The sequence below is a fragment of the Mya arenaria genome, chromosome 16 (assembly GCF_026914265.1).
Source record: "Mya arenaria isolate MELC-2E11 chromosome 16, ASM2691426v1".
In the NCBI taxonomy this organism is placed as follows: domain Eukaryota; kingdom Metazoa; phylum Mollusca; class Bivalvia; order Myida; family Myidae; genus Mya; species Mya arenaria.
Window position 1 is genome coordinate 18,208,475 of NC_069137.1, and position 27,044 is coordinate 18,235,518.

Here is a 27,044-nt window from a genome sequence, read left to right on the forward strand (position 1 = left end):
GTAGTGCTTTAAAGTATTATCGTTGTTCTTTGACAAAACATCGTCTGCAATGTGTGACCAACACATTTGATAACAACTGGTACATCAGTGGACGAGCATTTTGTGTAAATGAATTCACAAGAACACATGGAAAGTCAAATATATCTGCCCTTCAGTGTATTAAGCTATTGCAGATACATAACGACTGTAAGAGAGACAATGTTCTTAGATAAGCAGTAAATGGAACAAAAACAACATCAACAACTGAATGTTAATTTTTATGTAAAGGTGCAATCATCACAAACAAACGTGTTACCAGTAACTAAAATCACCCATTATTTATCACACGGATACTTGCAAACATAATTAAAAACAATAATAATTCATTCTATACAAACTTGCAAACGTTATGAATAATAAACAATTATGATACATTACATTTTCACTTTCAAACATTACGAAAAGTGATTGTTCATCAGGTATTACCTTGCAAACTCAATCAACACAGAAGTAGTTCATCACATAATCACTGGAAAGCATTGCCTAATGCATCCTCAAGTTATCACAAAGACACTTGAAAACATACCAAATAACACTTATGTTTCGTCACATAAATAATTTTAAACATAACCAAAAACAATCTAATGTACAAGATTTGCAAACATAGCCGAAAACAATATAATGTATCACATAGGCACTTACAAACATAACCGAAAATACTATAATGTAGCACATAGGCACTTGCAAACATAACCGAAAACAATATAATGTATCACATAGGCACTTGCAAACACTACCGAAAACAATCTTATGAATCACAAAGGCACTTTCAAACACTACCGAAAACAATATATCTTATAGGCATTTGCAAACATAACCGGAAACAATATAATGTACCTTATAGGCACTTGCAAACATAACCGAAAACAATCTAATGTACCTTATAGGCACTTGCAAACATAATCGAAAACAGCATAATATATCACACAGACACTTAACCGCAAACATTATCGAAAACAAAAGAATGTGTCACATAGTTGATTGGAAGTATAACCGAAAACAATATAGTTTATCACACGAGCACTTTGAAACACAACCGAAAATAATATAATGTACCTTATATGCACTTGCAAACATACCCAAAAAACAATATAGTTGATCACACATGCACAACATAACCAAAAAGAATCCAATGTGTCACAGAATCGATTGGAAATATAACTGAAAACAATATAACGTACCTCATAGGTAATTTGAAATATTACCGAAAATAAGTATAATTTATCACATAGACACTTGAAAACATCAATAAAAACGATGTAATGTACCACATTAGAAATATAGGAAAAAATAATATAGTGTATGACATAGGCACTTGGAAGTATAATCTGAAACAATTATAATATATCAGATAGACATTGGGAATCACAAACGAAAAAGAATGTAATGTGTTATATACAACCTTGGAAACATGATAAAAAAATCCAATTAATGGCATATAATCTGGACAAACATCATCAAGATCAAGTAAAGTTCATCACAAGTGTATGCAAACTTCCAAACATAACCAAAGACAATTACAGTTCAGCACGTAGACATTTTCAACATAATGAAACAGTATTTAAATTAATCACGTCAAAACTAGTAATCTTAGCCATAAACAAATATAATTAATCACAAAGGAACTAACCAACATAACAACAAACAATTATAAGGTATCGCATAAAACTTTGCAGACATCAATAATGGAAAAAAGTATCTGAGAACTGAATTCTTTCTTAAGCCTGTTTAATGACGGAAAAGGATCACCATTGTACGAATGATATTGTTGTGTTATATTTCAATTTATTTGCAAAGAAATTTGTAATGACGTCTAAGCATTTTACATTCTTAAAATGAAATATAGATTCTTAAGCATAGTCACGGAAAAAATTGGCCTTTAGACAAATAGCATTCTAAATGAGGAGTGATTTTACAATCGCGTTTGAAAAGGACATTGAGGAATATGAAAGGTCAAACTATCATTTATATCGAGCTTGGTTGAAATATGCCAGGCGACATCAAAAGAAACAAGGCTAAAGATAAAATATGATAATAAAAGCAACATTAAAAAATAACACAAAAAGCAGAAGCACTATTAATATTACAGAAAACAGTATCTGATTAAATAAATAAAATCGTCTGTGTATTTTCACAATACTGTTCCTTTAACAACCAATCATTTCAATACCGAATCAGTAAAGACAAAGCTAGATTTTAATATACCAGGCGGCGTCAATGAAACAATGCTTATACAGAAATATGATCAATACAAAACACATAACAAAATAATACAAAAATAGCAGGAGCAGTTTATAATATCAGAGCATAACTACAGCAAGAGATATCTGATAAGAAAAAATATATCAAATCTTTTGTGTATTTACATAGTGCTGGTTATTTGACAACTGATAATTTCAGCAAGCCCTATAGAGATGGAAAGTAGTCAAACCTGTCACGGTTCTGTAAATTCGCTACAACTTTACGTTCGTTAAGTGTTAAATACATTCATTTAACAAAATTTGTTCTTCAGTCCAATCAATTGTTTTTCCATGTACGTTGAATAATATGATCCGTTTTCTTCTGAGGTGACCATGCCAACAAACCCAAGATCATTGTCTTTGGAAAATATCTCGTCGGTTGTATCTTGTAAAGCGTTCGGGTTAACAACATAAACGAAAGCTCCAGAATCACCAACATCGGAAAAAAATGTCTGATGTTCCTTTTTCTTCTCATTATCCGTTTTAGGACATTTTGTTGCAAAATATATAAAGTCTTTTGGAGCAATATGCCATATTTCGATGAAACTTAGCTACTTTGTCCGGCATCGTTTATTTCAGCTGAAATGTCGTGCACCAGTCCAAACGTTAGTCCTGTTGCTTCTACTTATTTCAGGACAAGGTCTCCAATTTTTGGAGGACAACATCGAATCCCGCTACCGGGAAAACTCAATTTCGTCGAAATCCTTTAAAATAGAGAGATTATCATGAAATATAACATATTTCCATTGCAAATTCAAGAGATAAATGACACGAGATTGAAGTAGCTCAGTGCTTCTAAAATATAATAGTTATATTGCAGTTAATTTATTTGTAATGCAAAGAGCGTGCATGCTTCAACATTCATTTCTACAAGGCAAATACCTCACACAGTAATAAAGATGTTTAATTGAAAAAAACAAACGTGCATAGCAAAGAAATATAACTTAAACACAGCCAGATTCTGGTCCTAATTTATAAGTCGGAACAAAGTCAACAGCGCACTTTCATATATGTTTGTTCTTCCTTGTTTTACTATACCGCTACGAAGAGAAAGAACAACGGTCATCTGTTTCTGTTTTGATCGAACACCGGACATTTTTAAATAATCATCAAAATCGTTAATATGGGCATTTGCGTAATGTAAGTGATTCATGATACATGAATCTCGTTAAAAAGATTTAATATTTTCAAGCACCATATGACACAATTTTGTTAAGACCATTTGTCATATATCTACGCGTACTTTTTTGGACCAGGTTAAATTGTCAAACAGAATACTATGTGCTCAACGGACCATGATGACTTATATTCCTTCCTTTCATGATCATACTACTTATGCAGTAAATGAAACACAATGTTTGACCATATTGCGGAATGACAGCCAAGGGAAAATATATAGGTAAATATCATTTTAATTTCATTTCCGAAAACAAACGTCGTAAACTTCGAACATTTTGCCTTTTGTGTTTGAATCTAAACACACCGGCACTTAAATGACCCAAAGTTAAGATTGTTGTGTCCTATTTATCGTTTTTTTTTGTGTTGAAAGAAGCTAATTATAAAACAAATAATCTGGTTTGAATTTTTTTCTCTTTGCGTATTTAGGTACGAGTTGAATGTTGTTGTATTTCTGACACTCTGTTTTCATTCTTACAAAAAAAAAACTGTCGAATGTGCCCAAAAGTCCGCCCAATACATTCATCGGAATAGTCTATAGCAGCAAACAAAGGCGATTCTCATATTGATACCACGTTAAAATAATTGTTTGCTGTTTTCTGATTTATCAAGAGTAAATCAAAGGCAGTAAATGTAACCATGTTTCACGACTGTTATCTTGGATAACGGAATCGAATTGGGCATTTGTATTGTTACCAATAAGCTAGATTTACCGGAAGAATCGTATGTCTGTGCAAAATAATATTTTTGCATTTTAAAGTGTGTTTGTGTAATGAATATATACATGTATGACCAGTTTGACAAAAGTTGACAAAGTGAAGTTGAATAAACATTAAACGTCGAAAATATATGTTTCAGTGTTTGTGCTTAAGTAAAGTTTATAAATTTGGATTTTACATTTAACTTCTAAACTAGTATCATGAGTTCAATATTCAAAATATCGCCTAATTTGATATTGAAAATTCTATACAGTTCGGCAAATGTGTCTATTACTGCACTACGTGTTACATACATATACTTGTTTGAGTCGAGGGAGCAAATATTACAAAATATGGAAACAGAAGTCCCGAATTGTTTGCAGTGTGAAATGTTCAAATGTTATCATTTCACTACAGCCAGAGTGAAATGATCAAGTTATTATTCACAAATATTTTTTTATTCTTTCATCGATATGCATGAAATATATAATATATTTCCTTACTAATTATGGTATGTACGGCAACGATATGCAACATAGAATAATTACGTTAAGTACCGTTATAGGTGCCTAATTTCTTCAATCAATGTGCTGTCCTTAGCAGGTGCAGTTGCACAGTGTGAATGGTCCCAGGCAGCTGCATAAATGTAGAGTGGACTGTTTTTCTTTGGTTTGCTTGGTTTGTGTTTTGCAAAGTATTTCTCGAAATCGTCAGATCCTTTGCTGAAAGAAGTTTCTAGTATACTGTAATCCTCTGTCAACTGTTCATTGTGTACATCAACTGTTTTGTACCATTCATCTATTCCATCACCATTCAGACCGACTAAAGGAATAATCTCTGATGGATTCCCTAGGCGCTTAATATCCTCCTTTAGAGATTGTACCACGTTTAGTTGATTTGGTTGAAATCCCTTTGTGTGTGGTGGGTGGATACTTATGTATGTTCTTGCAGGTGTTTCAAGAGCGACATGACAGTCCGAATGCAGCCAGTAATACAAGAAACAGTATTTCTCAAGTTGTTTCGTTCTGAAAAACAGCAGTTCAAATTCCACAAAATAAAAATCCTACAAAAATTACCAAGGAAATTATATTTTAAACCGAATAGATTTATGTTCATATACAAAGTGGTAAATAAAGCTTATCGATGCTTCATTTTATTTTGTGTATTTAAAAACCTGTTTGGCCGAATTCATGAGAGGATCACTATCATGTTTCATAGGGTCAGAAATCGAAAGTCACAAAAGGAGGTCGACATAGGAAGATCATTTATGGGTAAATTGGTCATAAATATTTATAAATATGGCAGAAATTACTACTTTTTGAAGATAACGTTAGAAGGCTATTTGCTATATAACATTGTTTATATGTATTATATTTAAGAATTTGTTTCCGAAAGAATCGTAGACTTACCATTTGGTGTTTGTTTATAATGATAAATAAAAAAATAACTTTTAAATAAAATGTCGCCAGCATAATCTAAAAATAGATTTTTGAGATTATCCCTTACATCAGTACTTAAAAATACTTAACGCCTTTATGAAAACAAGAACACAAGGTATTCATTGTAAATTATGACGTCCGTATACATTTTTTTGAGTAATTGCTCATGAAATCAAGCAGGAAATATAAACTCAATATGAATTATGTCTTGCTTATATTTTAATGGAATGAGTTATACGCTGATTTTCTTATTTCCATTAGTATGCATACAATAATTATTCATATATGATTCACCCAAAGGTCATGTTAACATATGTTAGGTGTAATATTATATGTCCATTAATCATAGGAAGTTAAATATATATCTCAGCATAGAATTAACTCATTATATGGTAGAAGTAGAATAAGTTGTTGTAGTAATAGTGGTAGTAGTAGTAGAAGTAGTAGTAGTAGTAGTAGTAGTAGTAGTAGAAGTAGTAGTAGTAGTAGTAGTAGTAGTAGTAGTAGTAGTAGTAGTAGTAGTAGTAGTAGTAGTAGTAGTAGTAGTAGTAGTAGTAGTAGTAGTAGTAGTAGTATTAGTAGTAGTAGTAGTAGAAGTAGTAGTAGTAGTAGTAGTAGTAGTAGTAGTAGTAGTAGTAGTAGTAGTAGTAGTAGTAGTAGTATAGTAGTAGTAGTAGTAGTAGTAGTAGTAGTAGTAGTAGTAGTAGTAGTAGTAGTAGTAGTAGTAGTAGTAGTAGTAGTAGTAGTAGTAGTAGTAGTAGTAGTAGTAGTAGTAGTAGTAGTAGTAGTAGTAGTAGTAGTAGTTGTAGTAGTAGTAGTAGTAGTAGTTGTAGTAGTAGTAGTAGTAGTAGTAGTAGTAGTAGTAGTAGTAGTTGTAGTAGTAGTAGTAGTAGTAGTAGTAGTAGTAGTAGTAGTAGTAGTAGTAGTAGTAGTAGTAGTAGTAGTAGTAGTAGTAGTAGTAGTAGTAGTAGTAGTAGTAGTAGTAGAAGTAGTAATAGTAGTAGTAGTAGTAGTAGTAGTAGCAGTAATAGTAGTAGTAGTAGTAGTAGTAGTAGTAGTAGTAGTAGTAGTAGTAGTAGTAGTAGTAGTAGTAGTAGTAGTAGTAGTAGTAGTAGTAGTAGTAGTAGTAGTAGTAGTAGTAGTAGTAGTAGTAGTAGTAGTAGTAGTAGTAGTAGTAGTAGTAGTAGTAGTAGTAGTAGTAGTAGTAGTAGTAGTAGTAGTAGTAGTAGTAGTAGTAGTAGTAGTAGTAGTAGTAGTAGTAGTAGTAGTAGTAGTAGTAGTAGTAGTAGTAGTAGTAGTAGTAGTAGTAGTAGTGGTAGTAGTAGTAGTAGTAGTGGTAGTGGTAGTGGTAGTGGTAGTAGTAGTAGTAGAAGTCGTAATGTAAGTGGTTTTTGGTATAGGTAATAATAGGATAGTGAAAGTTGCACTATGAGATGCAGTAGCAGCAACACAAACATCAGCAGCAGCATGAGCAGTAGTTTGGCTTTTCCTGCCAACGAAGCATTATTTACAGTAAGACAAAAATCAAAATTCCTAAATTAGTTACTTTATCAACCATATTCATATTTTGTTGGAATAGAAAAAAAAATACTTGTAGTGCAGCGGGGGTCTATGAAAGCGGTATTATATTTGTTTGTGTTGTTGTTAGGGTCATCTCTCATTGTTTCTTTGGTTATACCGATACTTTGCGATATACGACATCATACTGTGAGTAATCGAGCATTATACCTTCTCGTCGATTAAAAGATAAAATATGTGTTGGTAACTCGATACAATGAATATGACCTTTCTAGTTTACCTCTCAGTGAGTGATGTACTACACATTTAAGAATATTGATGGGAAGTCTACTGGAGTTGTAAATTGATGTACATATTGTTTAAAAACAAAATAAATATATATACGCGGTATCTTAACTCTTAAAATAAAATTAAAATTACTTTTCATTTGCGTACTACGCCTATCGTTATATATATATATATATATATATATATATATATATATATATATATATATATATATATATATATATATCATACTGCATCTTAGAGGACATTAAATGACGTTGCAATTTATCATATTCTTGTAGGTTTGTCATTTACATAAGGGAACAAAAGCAGAGAGTAATTTTCATAACACTACTAACACTCACCTTTGATGACGTTCTTCGATTTTTGTGTTTTCATCCTGAATTCTGAAACATCACCTTAGATATTTTATCGACCTACATTGGTATATTAAACGGCAAAATTATGCACAGTTATAAAAAGCCTGTTATATTCTAAGCCATTTGATTTGATGATTACTTGAAACTTTGTTATCAAATGGTGTAGATCGTAACAATGTTTGTTTAATGCTTGCAACGTAAATGATCACATTTTGCTCATCATCAAATATACTAACAAAATAAAGGCAACCATGTAGAAAGCAATCAATATATTTATTGTTTATAATCAAAAACAACAAGTATAGTCTGTTTTTGATGATCAAGACTCTTTGGCAGGCGATTTTGAGGTGTTGTAAGCAATCTCAGTACTCGGGTTATTGGTTCGAGTTAGAAATTAACAAAAACATTAAAAGCGTAATGGTTCTATCGTTATTATTCGGTTAACATTTTTTTTTTAAATTAAAAATAAAACACTGGCAATATCCTGCAATGTCATCAATACTTACAGTTGACTCAAGGCCTTATTTAGTTCGATCATGATAAATTCAGTATTTTGCAAAATGAATTTCGTATTCATTGTAAACTTTAATATTAAGTCATGTTGATCATTAAAACTTTAATTGTAAGCAAATACATCTGCATGGAAAGCATAGGAAAACCAGACAATGGTGTTTCATTGATGCTAAAGAACAGTGTCTTTATAATTGTTCGCTTCGATTAAATTCCTAACAATTAGATGTGAAAACAAATGTAATTTTTACATGCCGAGTGTTTCGAGCAGATCCTAAATATTTGTAATAAAACATAAGTTGTCATTTTTATTTATAAAAACAAAACAAGATATGTTTACGCAAAAATCTGAAATTTTAAATTTATATTCATTTTTATCCTAGTCACTTATTTATATGTCAATAAAAGGCGAGTTTGATAATATGTACGCACAGTTGCAGGTACAGTTCAAAGACAATATAGGAAACAGCATAAACAACGACTAATAAAAAATCGTTAAAAATATATATTTCACCTCAAACTCTCATCCGCCACCTCTTGAAAAATTTCTTCAAGTCTGAAACGAAATCATTAATACATATTATTAAATAATCTCAGGGTAACACTCATACGTCTAGACAACTTATGTTCAACAAAGCAAATTTGCAACACACTCGTGAAGTGTAGAAAAAAACACCAAACGTTATATTCAAAACCAAGCAATGTTCAAGACTAATCAAAAGAAGATATTTTTTAACAAATAGAGTATGACATGTTTGTTTGACTTGTCGTAAAATATATAAAAAACATTGATTTTCTTCCCTTTGAAAGTAGTAGTAGTGGTAGTGGTAGTAGTTACAGTACTATAAGTAATAGTAATATTAGTAGAAGTAGTAGAAGTAGTGGTAAGTTAAGTTATGATAGTAGAAAAATAGTATAAATGTTTGCCAGCTGCCAATTTCATAAACAATGGTAAATAATTACCTTGGTAAAATAAAACAACCGGTAAACTCCGTGGTAATATTACCAAGCCAATGAATGCGTTGTATAAAAGATACAAACAAGGCGGAAAAGTTACAAGGAAAGGGTTATATTGTACCTGCGGCAAACCGTACCAAACTTCTCCGTAATGCAATAGAGTGACGTCATTTTCCAGCACATATTTTAGATTGGAGGCATCATTATTAAAAAAAAATACTCCATATTTCTTTTTTTAACAAAATTCTTTGCATGAGGCAGACTTCTTTATATCGGTCCAACAAGTTACATGATGACTATTCAACAAATTGTACAAAGTACGTATATATAAGCCCCTTTCGTGGCTGATAATTTAAACACATGGAACACTTCAAAGGGTAGGTTCATTCCCAATTTAGGGGTGTGACTGTTTACTTCTTATAAAGCGGTCAACGAATACCGCAGGAAAATACGAACATCATTGCAAGGCTATGCTAGTCATAATGACACATATATCTGAATGAACAAATATAAACTGACAAAAAATATCTAGTATTTCATGTATTTGCTGGGACTGAATAGTCCATTGTTATATTTTAACCTAAGTTACTGGTGCAATTGACAATATATGCATTATTAATTAGCAAACACCATTTATTCTTTTAATAGCAATACAGACAAATCATCAGTTTACTTAACCTTTTCTATATTTCCCTAATAGAATTAACTAAATTGTTTAAAATGTCATACCTTGAAAAAGTGTGCCATTTAATACTTGCTGCATCAAACCAATTTGCAAATTTCATAAGATTATTGAAATACATGTAACATTTGTAAATATATCAGTAATATTACAAATTATAACCAAATGATCTTGAATGTTTTTCTGATCTTATTGGTAACATAATTTATGTTTGTCTAATTTGTTCCTACTCTTATGTTTGCAGTTACCTTAAAATGCAATCATGCATAATTAACTTAATGTAATCATTTTAGTTTCTGCTTACATATGTCATTATTGCTTTTGTTTAGAAAGGAATGAAAAAAGATCTCTTCAGTTATTGAAAGCACCTGCTAAATATTTAAAACATATTGCTATACTATTATAAAACTGAGATGCCCCATTGTTAATTCGAAATTTTAGTGTTAAAAGTACTTACTCATATAGTCATTACATTTCCATTTCACATGAGAATAAAGTCAATAAAAATGGAGTGTAATTTTTATTCTTTATTTCATTTAACTATGAATGATATTAAATTCAAAATCAAAGTCAGTTAATATGCAGATACCAATAACCAGAATCACCAATGATAATTAGAACCCTTCTAAGATGGCCCTTTAAAACGTAATATGATTTTAACGTTAGCGTGAATAATTGCTGTAAACATGACACAAGTGTACTCTTAAGTGTGTATTTACAATTTGTCAAATCCCGGTTCCTCTTTGCTACTTTAGGTTACTATAAAGCATTATGTTTTAATTTATCGATCGATTTATTTTAAACGTATGTACGCCTTTTGCTGATTCATAGCTTAAATTTGTGTTAAAACCCGGATATTTTTAAAGGATGAATACACATACGCTCGTTGTAGCATTTGCTTTTTTTTCGATTTATACTGTTTTGATCGAATTCTTAAGTAACATGATTAAACTAATTGTATAATAGTTTACGAAAACAGATGTATCCATATCATTTTTGAATTTTAATTGTTTTCTTCATCTTCACTTGAGTTCTATGTAAATAACTGAAACACGTTGTACATAGTTTCAGTGCAGTTCTAAGCCAACCTGGGCGATGGAATGTGTAGTATATACTTTTCGAAATAAATGATCAACACATTTTTTTTATACTGACGAAATCTGTTTTGCATAGTTATGTCTGTTTAAAACCTTTTAGAGTCAATTTCGAATCGACCTTATATAAGTAGAGTGTTAAATGGTTGATCTGTACCATATTTGGAATATATTTTATTTTAATATGCAGACATTCAAGGACAGGATGAACTCATATAAGAAGAGAATGTACTACACTGCATAGTGAATGGTTAATAAAAGAGTCGTATAACATAAATTACTTTACCTCGATTTTTCATCTTTCAGTTTTTCAATCCTTTCTTCCAGCCTGAAACGTATATATATATATATATATATATATATATATATATATATATATATATAATATATTATAAAAAACACTCGAAAGTTTAGTGCTTTAACGCGGAAATTAAAGGTGCAAAACAAAAACTTTGAATCTAGAGCCTGACAGACAATCTGGTACACGTCACTGAACCACTGAGATGTGAGCAAAATTTGGGTACTTGAGCGTCAAACCTATTACGGTATTTGTCCGTTCTTTGCCGGACAAGACGTGCGGCAAGTTGACTATAGGGTGAGACCAAACAGCGAGCGGGACGCCAATGCTACTACAGCAACAGCCGTTCTACACTGAGTCATACTTGATGGACAATTTCTACTCCACACCATAATATACATATGGACCTGTTTTAGTACTGATTTATATGGTACTCTTGATAAATGGTAAAGGGAAGCTGAAAAATAATTGAAAACGTTTTGCTTGTTTTTTTATCACTCTCCTAATAAATCCTTTGTAAATAAAAGGTTATTGGTAAATGTTTTACATGATTTATTTAAGGAATGAATTGCGGGGCTGATGTCATTATCGGGGTATGAACGCAATTGGGCTGGTCAAAGTGTATGGAGTCCGAAGGATGTGTTCAAAACAAAAGAAAGTGTGTGGAGTCCGAAGGATATGTTCAAAACAAAAGAAATATATATACGCTGTGTATCAATTTAGTCTTATATAGTTAAGAAATACTTTTCATTTACGATCTACACCTATCGTAAAAGTATATACCATACCATTTATTAATCAACATAAAATGGCATTGCAAAATATGTTATTGATGTACACTCCTCATTCATACAAGGGAAATATTATAATAGCAGATAGTAACTATCACAAACATTCACCTTTGATAACGTTCTTCAATCTTTGAGTTTTCATCCTGCAAACTAAAATTGTAACTTTATTTAGCAAACATGTATAGTTTAGTGACATATTTGTTTATATCAAGCGGTAAACAAATTCAAACGGTATATAAAACATGTTAATTTCTAAGCCATTGGATTTGATAATTACTTAAAATAAGGTAATCAAATGGTGCATCTCGTAACAATATATTTGTTTCCAACGTGAATGATCACATTTTGCTTATATTGAAACCTTTTAACTGAAGTAATATTATTATACATTTTAGACAACGTTGAATGTATAGGGTGTGCACATATCATGAATTATATGTGTTAATTGATGCCAAATGTAGATGTTTTCTTATACAATAGCCACAAAAGGTATTCATGTCAAGTCATGTTTTTCGGGCGATTTTTGAATAGTGATTGTTGATATCCATTTAAACTTACGCTTTTTTCGTAACAGAATTGCATTATTTCTCGTTGTAAAGCCCATATCTCTGTAAAAATCCCTTCTTGTAAATGGTAATTGATAAGAGGAGCAAAAAAAGAAATATCTTAAGTTCATGCCTTTCTGTGGTAGATGTGCGAAGAGTGGTGGTTGATATTCTGATTAACTCACTGTTTAAACAGTCTGTTATTTAAAACACTTTATCCCGTCTTTAAGCAGGACTGTCCGTAAAAATAAAAATAAAATGCAAACATGCAAGGTGGCGAATACGTTTTATCGGTTTGACGTTATTTTGTTGGCATTTGGCTTGTTTCCATGATTTAATATTACCAAAATAATTGGGGTTTTGTCTAATATCTAACTTAAACATATATAAAAGCTCGTAAGAACACTCAACAAATAGTTCATCCGTTTCAAAGTCACTTGTAAAACGTATAGGATTTGAGGTTCACACGATGAAATATACTACTCTACACAAAAAAATACATTTTGCATATGAGGATCAAAACATTTTTGGTAGTCGATTTTTAAGTTTTAAAACACAGTATTCGGTTCTCGAGTTGGTGGTTGGCGTTAGAAATAAATTAAAGCATCATAAAGGTATTCGTTTTATTGTTAGTATTCCGTTAACAATGTGCTTAGAATTAATAATAATACTTTGGAAATATCCTGCAATGCCATTAATACTTATACTTGACGAAATACCTTGTATCTAATATATTGCATAAGACAAAGGCCTTTCATTGATGCCAAAGACGAGTGTCTTTATAGTATACTCGTTTTGAATAAAATTCCTAACGATTTGATGATAACGAATATGATTATAGTATGATCATTGTTTCGTAAATTCGGGTATTAAAACAATACGTTGTCATTTTGACATTTTCGATAAACAAGATGTATTTAAACAAAATTCTTGAACATTTTTTTTTTACATTTATTTCAGGCACATGTCTATGTGAGTAATTAGAAAAGTTGTTATGGGTATGTTCATTGTTGCAGTACAGTTCTAAGTCAATCCCGACAATGGAGTGTACAGTATTTTCTTTACGAGGTTTGAGTCCACATATTCTTTATACTGGACACAACTATTTTAATCTGTTTTACATAGTTATATATGTATAAAACCTTTCAGAATAAACGAGAGTCATTTAATTACAGATGTATCTTAAAGTCGACCTTATATGTGCATGGTGGTTAATTTTTGATAAGTTGCATGTTTAGAATATTCTGTATTTAGTGTATTAAACTGTTTAAATCTGTTTTACATAGTTATATCTGTTCAAAACCTTTCAAAAAAAAAGTCACTTAATTGAAGTTGCATCTTAAAGTGGACCTTATATATGTATGTGGTTAATTGTAGATAAGTTGCATGTCTGGAATATACTGTAGTATTATGACCTAGATGCCCACTAACAAGGACCGGCTACACCCGGTTGACAAGAAATGGTACGATTTTGCATAAGGAACGATGAATAAAAGAGTCGTACAACATAAATAATTTACCGCAAGTTCTCATCCACCAGCTTTTTAATCTGCTCTTCCTGCCTAAAAGGGACATATTTAAAACATGTAATTAAATAATCTAAATGTTTAATTCATCCGATTGGCCTAGAATCATTATGTTGAATAAAACAGTATTGACATAGTCATTTGTAATGCAAAGTGCCTGATTAATGAATAAATAGTAATTCACCTCAATTTCTCATCCTCCAGAATTTGACTGAAACGAAATATTTAAAAACATATTATTATATAATCTAAACGTAAAGTCCATCTAATATGCCAGGACAAATCATGTTGAATTAAACAGTATTGCAACACATTTTGTGTAACATCATAACAAAAAAGATATCTCCGCGACCAACAAATGTTCAAGCTTAAATGAAGATGAATTGATAATAAACAGCGTTTGAAATTTGTGGCTTGTTGTATACAAACAAGCTCTAGATTACTTGATTGATTTTGTTCCATTTAACAACAGTTTCTTAAATGTACAAAAATAATTTAGCATAGGTTAACTACCCTACGATTTAATGAAGTGTACTGTTTATTTAGAAAAAACTAACACTAGCTATGTGATGTTTGAATGGACATGATGTTGGCTGTGCACAGAAAAGAACGGTTGTATGTTCTCCGTCCCGAACATATTGTGTGTATATAAGATACTGTTCTAGATTTTATTTGTTTTAAAACGTAATGCAAGTAATAAATGCATATATGCATTAACATGCACTATGTTGATATGATTGAAACGAAAGCATAGCTTGTTTTTCTTCGGGGAAATTTAATTACACGTTTTGCATAGGAAGAAAGTTAAATGATTTCCTATGCATGTAGTTATATTGTAAATGAAATCTTGTTAATGCATGCATAAATGTCTCAATTGTACTTTATACTGCCTTTGTACATCCGTATAAATATATATGACTTTTAGGCATTACATATAGATAAATAATGAACAAAGAAATATTAATTTAAGATGTGAGAGATTATATAGAAATAGCTTACGATATTTTCAATGTAAGCACTATTCTTTTAACGGATTTTTTTTCAAATAGTGACGTCACACCGACATACGAACAGTTGTATTTAATATTTTTAAACATAACTTATTTAAAAAAAATGCATATATATATATATATTACCATACACTATGTAAATAAGGATTGAAACGAAAGCATGTCTTATAAAGTTTCTCTCCTTGGAAATGTATTTACACGTTCTGCATATGTCACAGGGTGTTTTATTTGAGTTTATTGAGATTCATGTAACCCTTATTTTTATATGTTGAAAAAAAAAAAAAAAACTATTTTATTGCCTCTTGAGTTATTATTTTGTCTCATTTATAATCAATATTTAATAAGTTGTAATGTTTTGAACATCGTTGTGTTCACTGGGGTGTTAAGCTGCCCTCTGCGATAATACAGTATTTGGTCATTTAAGGTAGTAGAGTACTTACTTTGTCACTTAATACCACCATGCAAATACTCTTGTTATTAGCCGCATTATACCCTATACCTTATGAACTTAATACTACAGTTGGTCACGCGTGAACAGGGTGGATCTGTGCCATTCTATGCTTGACATTTTATGATAGCTCCTCGTAATAAAATATATATATATTATACATACGTATTGCAGGTATGTTTATCGTTATCATTTTATCACTTCTTTTGTTTTGTTATTTGTATCAATTAGTAATCTCATTCATATTTATGATTTTTGCCGTCGACAGAACATTATTATTTCTTTTAATCGGTTATTCTATGCTTGACACTTGCTGATAACGCATAGTATTGAAACATATAGTCCGAACGTTAAAAGTTTAACGGACAAAGGATATTAGATAACCTATAAATTATTCAATACTAGTGTCATATACCATTGGTTCATAGCTAATAGGTTCGCGCTCGTTACAAATGATTTCAATTACAATTGGTTGCAGAAACAGCTGAATGAATAAAAAAGAACATTGTATAAAATGTTGTCGTCATAATATAACTCCGTTTCAGTTTGAGTTTCCGACTTTTTACTTAAACACCAGATATCGAATTGGTTTCTGTCCTATTCATTTTCTTATTATTATCTTTCTGTGATTTAACTGTTGTCTTAAAAATTTTAAGTAAGCTTTCTTTATCTAGTTATACTTGTTCGCCTACGTTATCAATTCTTAAATGAGTATTTAATTCTACTTCTAATTCTTGCACAAGAAGTGTTTCAAGTTGACATATAAGCTGAATAATTAAACGGTTTACCACTTTTACTATATAAATCCGATGCATATACTGATTAAGCATTTAGAACATCTCCACGAAACGGGTCTATTTTGTAGTAAGTTAGTTTTCTACTTTATCAAAAAATGGCTACGTGATTTTCAGCCGTGCGAATAAACAAAATCCATATTAAGATTAACAATGGTATTGATGTGGCTTTTTCAACATTTCCTGACTCGATTTGTTTGAAAGAATCACATTGAGTGAGCTTTATCGAGTAGCTGAAACATTATACAACATTGTTTGAACTGATTGTTTGAGAAATTTAAAACGTTTTGTTCAGAAAATAACCTGAACGGGAATGTTCATAATTAAGGCCTGGTACATAGCCTGTAATTATTGTCAGATATCTGTACCCAGCCACATACATAGAAAATACTAGGTTAGTGCCGAGGATGGAGGGAGCTCATCTGGCAAGGCGGAGGAATTTATCGAGTGAACTCGTCATTTTTTTCGTTTTATTGCGAACATACCATCAAAAATAAATGTAGATATTTTGATGCATGTTTTGGGCCCACTAAAAGTGGTTTCTTCCTAATATTTGATTTACTGGGTTTGTCCCTGTAGTTTTCGTTGTATAATGTAACTAGGTTCTAGTTAACGTGTAAGCTTTATACTTTAGTTATGACGTTTAGCTACACTTATTAAATAGTACTCTTTAGTAAAATGCGTCTTGTATTTCAGACGAAGGAATTCAATGCTCGTGTAATGCACATGTATAAACATATAATTGGATATTGGTGCTCTGTCGAGGGAGCAGATGTTTACCTGATGTTGCTGAACGATCCGAAGATACTCAAATACTCGAAGGGGGTAAAATCAGTCAAAGAAATAGAAAATGTAAATCATTAGATGTACATAATTAAAGCATATGTAAACAACTTGGAACACTGGTACCTTAGAAGTTATATTATGAATGAAATAACATGTTTCGTAATTTTACTGTTTTACAATATGTTAATATAGATTTTATCTTCTGAACACGAACATATACTAGAAACGGTTTTAGTAATGAACACATTTTGGGTATACATGTCATATAAACTACTAGATACTTGGACTGTGATATAAAATGTGCATTGTTGAATTAGTCTTTTAAATCATTAAAGTGTGGAATCAAATTCCATTGCCAATTGAATCAAAACACGTCAATGCTGTGTTTTTGTCTGATATTGAGTTTGATAACTAACTGACGATGGTGAATGAGTAAATAAATACGATGCTTAAAGCTGGACAATTTAGCGTAAACGATGGTCACCGTAATAGACGGCAAAAACAAGTTTGATTGTTAAAGATGCACTATAATTCCCCAATAAGATTTACCATATTTAATACAATTGTTTTAATTTACCAAAAATGATTAATACATGTCGAAATCAATGGCTCTTAACAAGGATACTTAATTTGAACGAAAGGTGCCGAAAACACAGTATTTCTACATTATGAGACGATAGTAGATTACAGTAAATCTTTTAGCATTTATTAAATATTTTTGCGTTTTCAGCTATTAAATACACGTTTATAAACGTATTATCGGTTATTTATATTTTCTATAAATGCATTATTAGGTAAGAAGTTGAAGGTTTATCACTCAAAATTTATGTTTGATATACATGTATATGTAGCGATCAGAGTGCCAGTTTAAGTATATTGTTGCTGTGAAGAAGATGGGCTAGTGAGCTTGGCGCATATATATACTGTCTAATATAGGCTAGTTATTGTGGACTATTCGTTTGATTCTGGAGCACTGATTGTGGTTTTCCTCTATATTTCCAGAACAGAAAAGAGTTTTCGCGGTCAGATGACCAACTGACTGTAGAAAAACTTCACGATGTCAACTAATCATACAAAGCAAAGCGATTACGGCACCTTTTTACTGGATCGATTTGAATGCAAATGATACAACTTTCCCATTCTCTTGTAAAAGGTTGATTGATTAACTTCATCTTTAATAAAAAGAACATCATTTTATGGAAGATACAATTCCATGCACGTTTGGTTTCAAATACAACAAAAACTCATTATTAAATGGCATTCTAAGGAGGACTTTTATGACACATGAGTGCCTGGTATGGATGCTTTGGTAATTATTGATTTGAGCGTAATTTTATGACACAAATTTATTTTCGATTAAGTTACAAGGGGCTTGATAGTTGCTTGAGCAATACGAATAAAGTAGTCATAGTATTGATTAATTTGGCATCGGAACATTTAAGCAGTATAGCCAGGGCTTTATTGACCATCGATATTATATGTATTTCGTTTATTAAGTAAAGTTCAATAATGTGGATTAGGCTTATTCAACATTTTTTTGCCTTCGTGTTCCCATGCTGAGGAATCTTGCGATAAAAGAAAAATCCAAATGTAACGTATTATTTGGGGTATCGGAAATCTATGTTAACTTCATCCAAGAAGTATCACAGACAATGAACACAGATTTCTTGCAATTTTGAAATATCATGTAAATAGGAAATCATATATCTAATACAACACATTCATTTATGACAATAATTAGGCATCTACATTCTCAAATTCTTCATATAAAGGAAAACTATGCTAGAATGAATTATTGGCATACAATGTAGGAAGCAGTTATCACCCAACAATTCGCTTTTTAAATCCTATTGCAAATGGAATCATTTGACAATGATCTAAATATGACCGTTTCTGCTTGAACATGAACATAAATTAGCTATAATATTTTTATGCATTATATCAAACGTTAAATTAGCATTGTTGGTATCCATGACACAGCAAAAAACATACTTGACTCAGGTCAAGATTATCTCAAAAATGTAAATCAAAATACAATATTACATATAATTACATCATTTTTACACGTGATAGTATTGCGCTAAAATGTTTAATTCAATATTTCATCACAATATCAACCTGTCAATAAATGGTGGTAAAACCATACTGTTAAATGCATATCGTTTCGGCGATAAATGTGTTTTAAGTGCGTCAGGATACAGGATACATACATGTATGTGTGTTGTCATGGTTTCAAGAAATATGTATATTCAGAGTTTGTAAACAAACACTACTTTCCTACCATTAATGTGGTATTTGATTGCATTAAATTTCATTTATACTAATTTAAAAACATATTGAACGTCATATCGTCTTTTCATTATAAATGTTAAATTTTTCGAACATGCCTCATACGTATACCTATATACATTTCCAAATGTAATAGGGTTATTAGTATTGTGTTCATCCGGGCGGTTGTATTCGACTCGAGTGGATTTTTGCAGATCTACGAGAGTCGAATACGACATTCCGGATAAAACGCAGTACTAATTATCCTTTTATTATATACATAACTGGTGATATCACTTAAAAGCCACATGTTTTCATAATTATTTTCATTTTAACGACGCATTATTTTGTTTAATGACGTCATTTTTACAAAGCGCAACGATACTTGCAATGACGTGACGTCACATGAGTGGAATACGGCCGTAATGCACTGAAGTGAAATACGAACTACCGTTTTTTGCAACATGTATTGAGAGTGGATTTATGATGGGTATATATAATAAATATTATTATTATTATTTTCTAGTCTGGAGCATACAGAAAAGAAAACATTAGTTAGGTTCAAAGGTTAGAGGGTATGTTGAGTGTAAATGTAGAGGACAATACAAGTCGTGTTGATTCCTACCGTCTTTAAGTTACAAAAATCCTACAGCCATTTATTTATATTTGAGTAACGAATACTTCGGTCATGAACATTTCAAACAATTGTATGCCATAAAGTTTAGAGAAAATTAAAAATTTCACCATTTTAACTTTTAAAGGGTACAACTTAATGCACAAGGCTTCGCGTCAACGAGTAAAAAAAGCAGTACTGCTACACTGTATAGTTATGTACAGTCCTATAACGAACAATTCAGTTGAAATTCTTCAATCTAAATTGTGTAAAACAACATGTAACAAACATTTTTGCCCTATATAACTGGTATGTTGATACTTATTTTAACGATGATTGATAAAGTCAAATATGTGAAAAGCGAATATCTGTAATATACTTCCAAGATAATTTGACCTTATACATTTATAGTAACGAACTTGTCGGTAAATTCGTTAGCATTATATTATCAAGGTTTGTTATATTAATTGATATTTGCATTCACACTTCATTTCTTAGCGATGGTTGTTGTTTATCAATTTTATATTATTTCTATATAAAGTACAATGGCATTTCCCATCGAAATCGCGTGTATTTGTTCGATATTTATGTCCTGTCATTGGGCGCAATAATACTAATGGGCGGGGACTATTTATTACGGAACTATTTTTTTCAATGGAATCGTAGAAGAATTATTGGCAACCTGCAACACTTAAATCTGCAGTAACGCAATTAAAACAAAATAAACAACGATAATTTGATTTATTTTAATGTAGATGATTTCATGATGGATTTTGAAATTGTCTTTTGGTAGAAATAAAGCATCTGACAAAACATAAAACCGAGAAAATAAAACAATAACATATTGTAGTACACCAAGCAACGTCCAGAAGAAACAGCTCAGTTCAAAACTAAGTCTTCTCGCGGCATCTGGCTTTCCTTCCGTGAAAATTTCGTCCAACACCGTATTCCAACATGATTCATACACCAACTGATTCTTCAAAATATCTCTCAACAAGTAAATTGACTGGAATTTCTCTCCACTTTGAAAATGCGTGACTATCAAACGCTACTTTCGCGTATTATCGCGAGACATAATAAGATCTTTGAAGGTGGCGATATTGTAGTTGTTTTCTTGTTATTGTTAATTTTTCATAATTCCTTGTATTTTTCTAGTTGTAATACAATTATTATACTTATTTATCATATACTCGTCCTTGCAAATATAGAAAATAAACATATAAATAAGGAACTATTTTATCTGCACAATTCTTGTTGTATAAAAATAGGTTACGGTAGCTGTTCTTATTTACCCACCGTTGAGAACAACGAGATAAAGAAAAAAGAGAAAATGCTCTTAAATAAAATTTAAATAGATGTAAATATAAGAATAAACATTATAGTAGTAGTAGTAGTTGTAGTAGTAGTAGTAGTAGTAGTAGTAGTAGTAGTAGTAGTAGTAGAAGTAGTAGTAGTAGAAGTAGTAGTAGTAGTAGTAGTAGTAGTAGTAGTAGTAGTAGTAGTAGTAGTAGTAGTAGTAGTAGTAGTAGTAGTAGTAGTAGTAGTAGTAGTAGTAGTAGTCGTGGTGGTGGTGGTGGTGGTGGTGGTGGTAGTAGCATTTCCGTTTAAGCGTGGAAACATTCACTATATTATTATCGCAATCGCATGGTAACGTTTATTGCGTCTTCTCACAATATCATTGTAATGTTTATTGTGTCTTCTTGCAATAGCATGGTAACTTTCATTATGTATTCTTGCAGTAGCATGGTAACATTCATTGTGTATTATCGCAATTGCATCGTACCGTTCATTGTGTCTTCTCAAAGACAAGAACGTTAAACCCTAACTGAGAAATTTTTTAAACTTTGTGACTTGGTTCCTATCCATCTATAATGCAAAAAGAGTTTAGCAACTATAAGATACCAATGTTGGTATTTATAGTCGATATCTTTGTTCATTGACGTCATTTAAGTTAATATAATATATGTGGTACATGTTCCGTTCGTTTAGATGATTAACTATATACAGAAGAAGGTCTACACCAACGTAATTCAATCGATAAATAAGTGTATGTATAACTATTCTAAACACTACTTGTATTATTTAAGAAATGCACTTTAATTAAACATAACCACATAATATAGAACGAAACCTTTAAGTTTGTCTTTTTTGTTTTCAAATCTATTTGAATGTGTTCTTTCTATTTTTGATTCATTCGTACTTTTTCTATTTTTTTTCAAATGTGGACCATTATCTCATTACATTCAGTGGCATTTTAGATGGCAACTAACAAAGTGATATTTGCACGAAAAACAATATGGACAACGAAAGTAGAAATGTTTTGAATTGTGTTCTGATTGTTTGAATATTCATGATTTAGCATAGATACTGAGAACAAAGCTATAACAAATTCAACTTTCACTGATGTGATAGAAAGTAGATAACATTTCGGTGTTGGCAATTTAATTCAGTTAAAAATGTCATATATTTGTGTATTGAAATAAATTGTCATGCGCATACTATCACGTGATGATTAACGCTGTTTTGACTGACGACGACCGAAGATTTATCACATATCTCATAATAAGCCAAACATATGTATTTGAAGCTGAACATAAACAAACACATTCAAACAACATTTTGACCGACTGTTATTTTTGTTCATATTGACGCATATTTCAAGAAAACAATCGAATATGGCTAACACATACAACGGTTGACTTGCTATACAATTATATAGAAACCAACAGTAGATAACATTGTTGTCCTCCCTTTAAAAATTGTTTTCCAATTATACAAAGGTAATTTAGCATGCATGAAATACAGTGCGATGTTTTCAGATTTATATTTGAGGAAACACTTAAACTAGCTCTATGATTAATAATTTATGATGTTATAGGAGTAGAATTGATACTGATGCATTGAATAGACTTGGATATATTTTTTTCCGACAAGAAAATATAATTATGTTAATTAAATCAGTAAAACTAAAATAGAATACAACAGTAAAACATAATATGTTCATTACATTATCATAGCCATTTAGATGTAAGAACGTAAACTTGAAATAGTTTACGATAAATCTAACGTTATATTGTAAAATAGCATACATACCGATTTAGGTAATCTTTATCCCTGTAAGTAGAAATATATGCATATATTGGTAAACACCTGAAGTGTTTTTGATGACATATCGATGTACCTGCTAACGAAAAAAAGGTTTTTGCAAACATAAGGTTATATGTGAACACCTGCATAACAAATAGGATAAACGGATGATTTTGTAAAGTCGACAATCGGTTGTTCCTCTGATATCGGAGATAAAAAAAATGTTATCAAACAGTTTAATCGCTATCAGTTAAAAACACACACGGAAGACATATACACTCATACTAATGGAAAGCATATAATATACTCGGGACAGTAAGATACGTCGAATACAAATCTTTAAAATGAACGGTTCGTGTCCTATTAACGTAATATTATGTATGTCTGTAAAAAAGTGCCATTTTTAGAATTAATCAGAATAACATATGTGACATATTGAAAAGCATTTTGGCTACATTTTGTTTTTTAAATTGGCTTGATCCAAGAACAAAATAAAAAGCTGTCAAAACGTTCAATATGTAAGAGTGCACCTTTAACGTTTAACTGTCATAAAATTGTTACGAAGTTGGTGTTCATTTGCTGTGAACATTTGGGGGTTGTGATCAAAGCAAAACTCGAATAATGATGTTTTGTGCAAACCCTATTGATATTTTTTCAGGAATAAAATGCGAACCTTGATTAATCTGTGTTGAATTTATGAGGCTTATAAATTGCTAACGTTTACTCTGTCGCACAAGAAACAAGAACAAAGAAATGCCCGACCTTAAAGATGATTTCTGAGTCAACTTGGCTGAGATAGCGCGACTATTGAGTATGAAACATTGTTTACACGTTTTGAAAAAGGCTGAACTACGCACTTGTTATATATGAGTTAAATTATAGATCAAACTTCAATTTTAAACGGGCCTAAGAAAAGTTAAATATGATGTAAACTTAGTTTTAAATTTTATTTATAAAAGTAAGTTTTTTATTTCTTATTATTTTCGATCAGTGTTTGATTCAAATTCGGTTTCTGTTATTTAATTAAGTAAGTAATATCATCATTTTCTCGATTTATTTCATCCTATTTAAAACTAATTACCACGCGTATCAAATCACGCGATGATTAAAACTTTAGTGAAAGACGGAGACGTACCGTATCTATTATATCCAAACATATGTACATCCTGTATGCACATAGAAACATTGTACAAACTTGAGGCACACGTTATACAAACAATATCAAACAGATTTTGAAGTGTACAGCTCAAAAAAAGTTATTTCATCGACCGACTTTAATTTCATGTCTATATGCCCACATATTTCAAGAAAACAAAATATTATAACTAAAGTATACCGTTATTGGCTTGCTGTATAGTTACATAAAAGCAAACACTAGCTGTAACCTCCTTTTCCTCCCTTTTGAAATTGTGCTTATATATTCAACGATAATTTTGCATGCATGATATACGATACAATGAATTCAGATTTATATTTGAGGAAATACTTACGCTATCTCTATGATTAATAAGCTTTCATTTGAGACCAGTAAAATCGATACTGATGCTTTGAATGAACATATATGTTATATACATCTTAACACAATGTAAATATGCAGTAAACCCCAATGAGAATCCTACATTGAAAAAAAGTATTTTCTTCCATTATCAAAGCAATTAAGACGTAAGAATGTATAAATAGACACATTTACGATACATATAACGTTATATTTCAAGAAACAAACATACGTACCTCTGAACAACTTCTTCAAATCTGAAAGTAAAAAGTAATGCATCAATAGTGAAACAACTTTGATGACTTAGCGATGTACATGTACATTTGTCGACGTGTATCAGTAATTTGTAAACACTTGCATAACAAAAGGGATGAAACGATGATTGGCGATTATCGACAATCGGTTGTTTGTCTAACATGGGATATTAAAAATTATTGTTATCATCAATTCAGTATTGATATTGGTTAAATAATTATATAAGACAAATACTCTAATACTTCACGAAATCATGAACTATGATCGGGACAGTAAGATTATTGTATTCAAATCTTAAAAACTAACGGTTCGCTAAAGACTATCATCAAGAATCCACATGTCCGATAATCCTAATATTATATTTGCCGGCACAAACAATCAACCTCTTCAGAACAAAAATAATTCAAATATATCGGAATGACATAAATTAACTATCGCACAGCCTATTAGCTACGCGTTGTAAGCTACGCTTTGTAACTTTTGGTTCAATTTTCATTCCAAACTAACACTTCTCGGACATACATAGTTGGGACATAATCAAGTTCTGCCAGTTTTTCGATTTTTGATGACAACAAACGAAGTGATATAATCACAAACTAGCTCTAAATATCTAAAATTAAATATAACAACAACACTTCAATGCTGTAGAAAAACGTTGTAAGCAAATACAGCAGAAGGCATTCATGGAAACAAATAAATCTTTATCAATGATGTAAAATATGAATGTATCGAAGTCGTTTAAAACGGCATAATTCATATCATGGGCACTGGTATTAGGAGCAGTGTAGGTATTTTACTTGTATTGGTATGAAGACAAATGAAATGGTACAGTGATTATTGAATGTATGTATATATGTTCTTGACAATGATTGGATATTTTGAAGATAAAACTGTGTTACCTTAATTACGTTCGTTGACCTTCTTCTATATTCATATCACTGTTCAAAATAATATCCTTTAAGACGTTTTCTTCCCATTAAAATATAAATATTGATGTTAGTCTTACCGACATATCGTTTAAAATCAATCCAAAGCCGAAACATAATATAAAGTTTCTATAGCTTCCGAAACTTATTTGAGTAAACCAACTTATTAAAAGAAACGCTAAGGGACATCTTTTTATAAATATTGTTTCATTGGCTGTTGACATTGTACGAAATGCAACATTCAAGAGATGGTATGACCGATAAAAATGATGGAATAATCACGTACTGGTGCTTTTTCTTTTGAACTATGCCGAACATTTGACCAATGTTGGATTCAGTTTGAAAAACTAATACAAAGCTTGTTTTCTTACACAAATCAATCAGACACAAGGTTACTGCAGGGCCAGTATCGTTTAATTGTTTGCACTATAAGTTGCAACGACATATATAACAACGAGTTCAAAAAAAATATCAACTTTGCAAGCCTTTATGAAAGTCTTTCATGTTTCAATTTAATCGAATTTAGAAAACAATAGTTGGTATTTCATCAATCGCTACATATAGATTATGCTATTATTGACCTAATTGACTCAGGTCAAACATATATTTACGTTTTCTGACATAATGTTGACAGAATTGAACAAGATTCTTCAATTGATAATTTGCGTTGAAATATGCTATGTGGGCACAATTTCCTCGCATATCTAAGCACCATATCAACCTGCCATAATCTGGTGTTAGCCTGCTGTAAATATATTTGGAGATTACTTATTTAATTTGATGTGCGTCTATGGCAAATATGTGTGTTGTAACGGATACCAGATATTTAAAAACAAAACGTTTGAAATTATACACAATAGTTTGACCATCATATGAAGTTCCCGAACACCTCGTACAAACAACAAAATACATGAACTATTTTACATAAAAATAATGTTCCTCTTACTAAACTTAAAAGAGAAAACAACCCAACATTAGTTAGTTATTATATTAGGCCCTCAGTTAGTGAACTGTATATGTACATGTATAAGGGCAATACAAGTGTTGCGTGATTATGTTATCTCTTAACATGGCATATCTTTTCATGATACATTTAAACAATCGTGTCAAAGTGATACTTTAAATAAATTTGAAAAAAAATTACTTTTACATATCCATTTTTGTCATCAGAATCATAGAGTGTTTTTTAGCCATATGTCTTC

At 31.0% G+C, this 27,044-nt stretch overlaps 1 protein-coding gene across 18 annotated transcripts in view; it reads right to left on the reverse strand.

The window, feature by feature from the left end:
• Positions 1 to 244: 244 nt before the first annotated feature.
• LOC128221935 (trichohyalin-like) overlaps positions 245 to 27,044 on the reverse strand; it is a 315,209-nt gene continuing 288,409 nt past the window's right edge. For all 18 annotated transcript variants that reach the window (XM_052930638.1, XM_052930640.1, XM_052930632.1 and 15 more), the window contains 10 exons: positions 24,898 to 24,918; positions 23,173 to 23,193; positions 14,345 to 14,371; positions 14,155 to 14,196; positions 12,198 to 12,239; positions 11,287 to 11,328; positions 8,782 to 8,823; positions 7,743 to 7,784; positions 4,711 to 5,178; positions 245 to 2,983 (listed from right to left, as the gene is read on the reverse strand). In XM_052930638.1, coding sequence (XP_052786598.1) covers positions 4,713 to 5,178; positions 7,743 to 7,784; positions 8,782 to 8,823; positions 11,287 to 11,328; positions 12,198 to 12,239; positions 14,155 to 14,196; positions 14,345 to 14,371; positions 23,173 to 23,193; positions 24,898 to 24,918 — 745 coding nt within the window. In that variant the 3' untranslated portion in view covers positions 245 to 2,983; positions 4,711 to 4,712. The remainder of the gene's footprint in view (positions 2,984 to 4,710; positions 5,179 to 7,742; positions 7,785 to 8,781; positions 8,824 to 11,286; positions 11,329 to 12,197; positions 12,240 to 14,154; positions 14,197 to 14,344; positions 14,372 to 23,172; positions 23,194 to 24,897; positions 24,919 to 27,044) is intronic.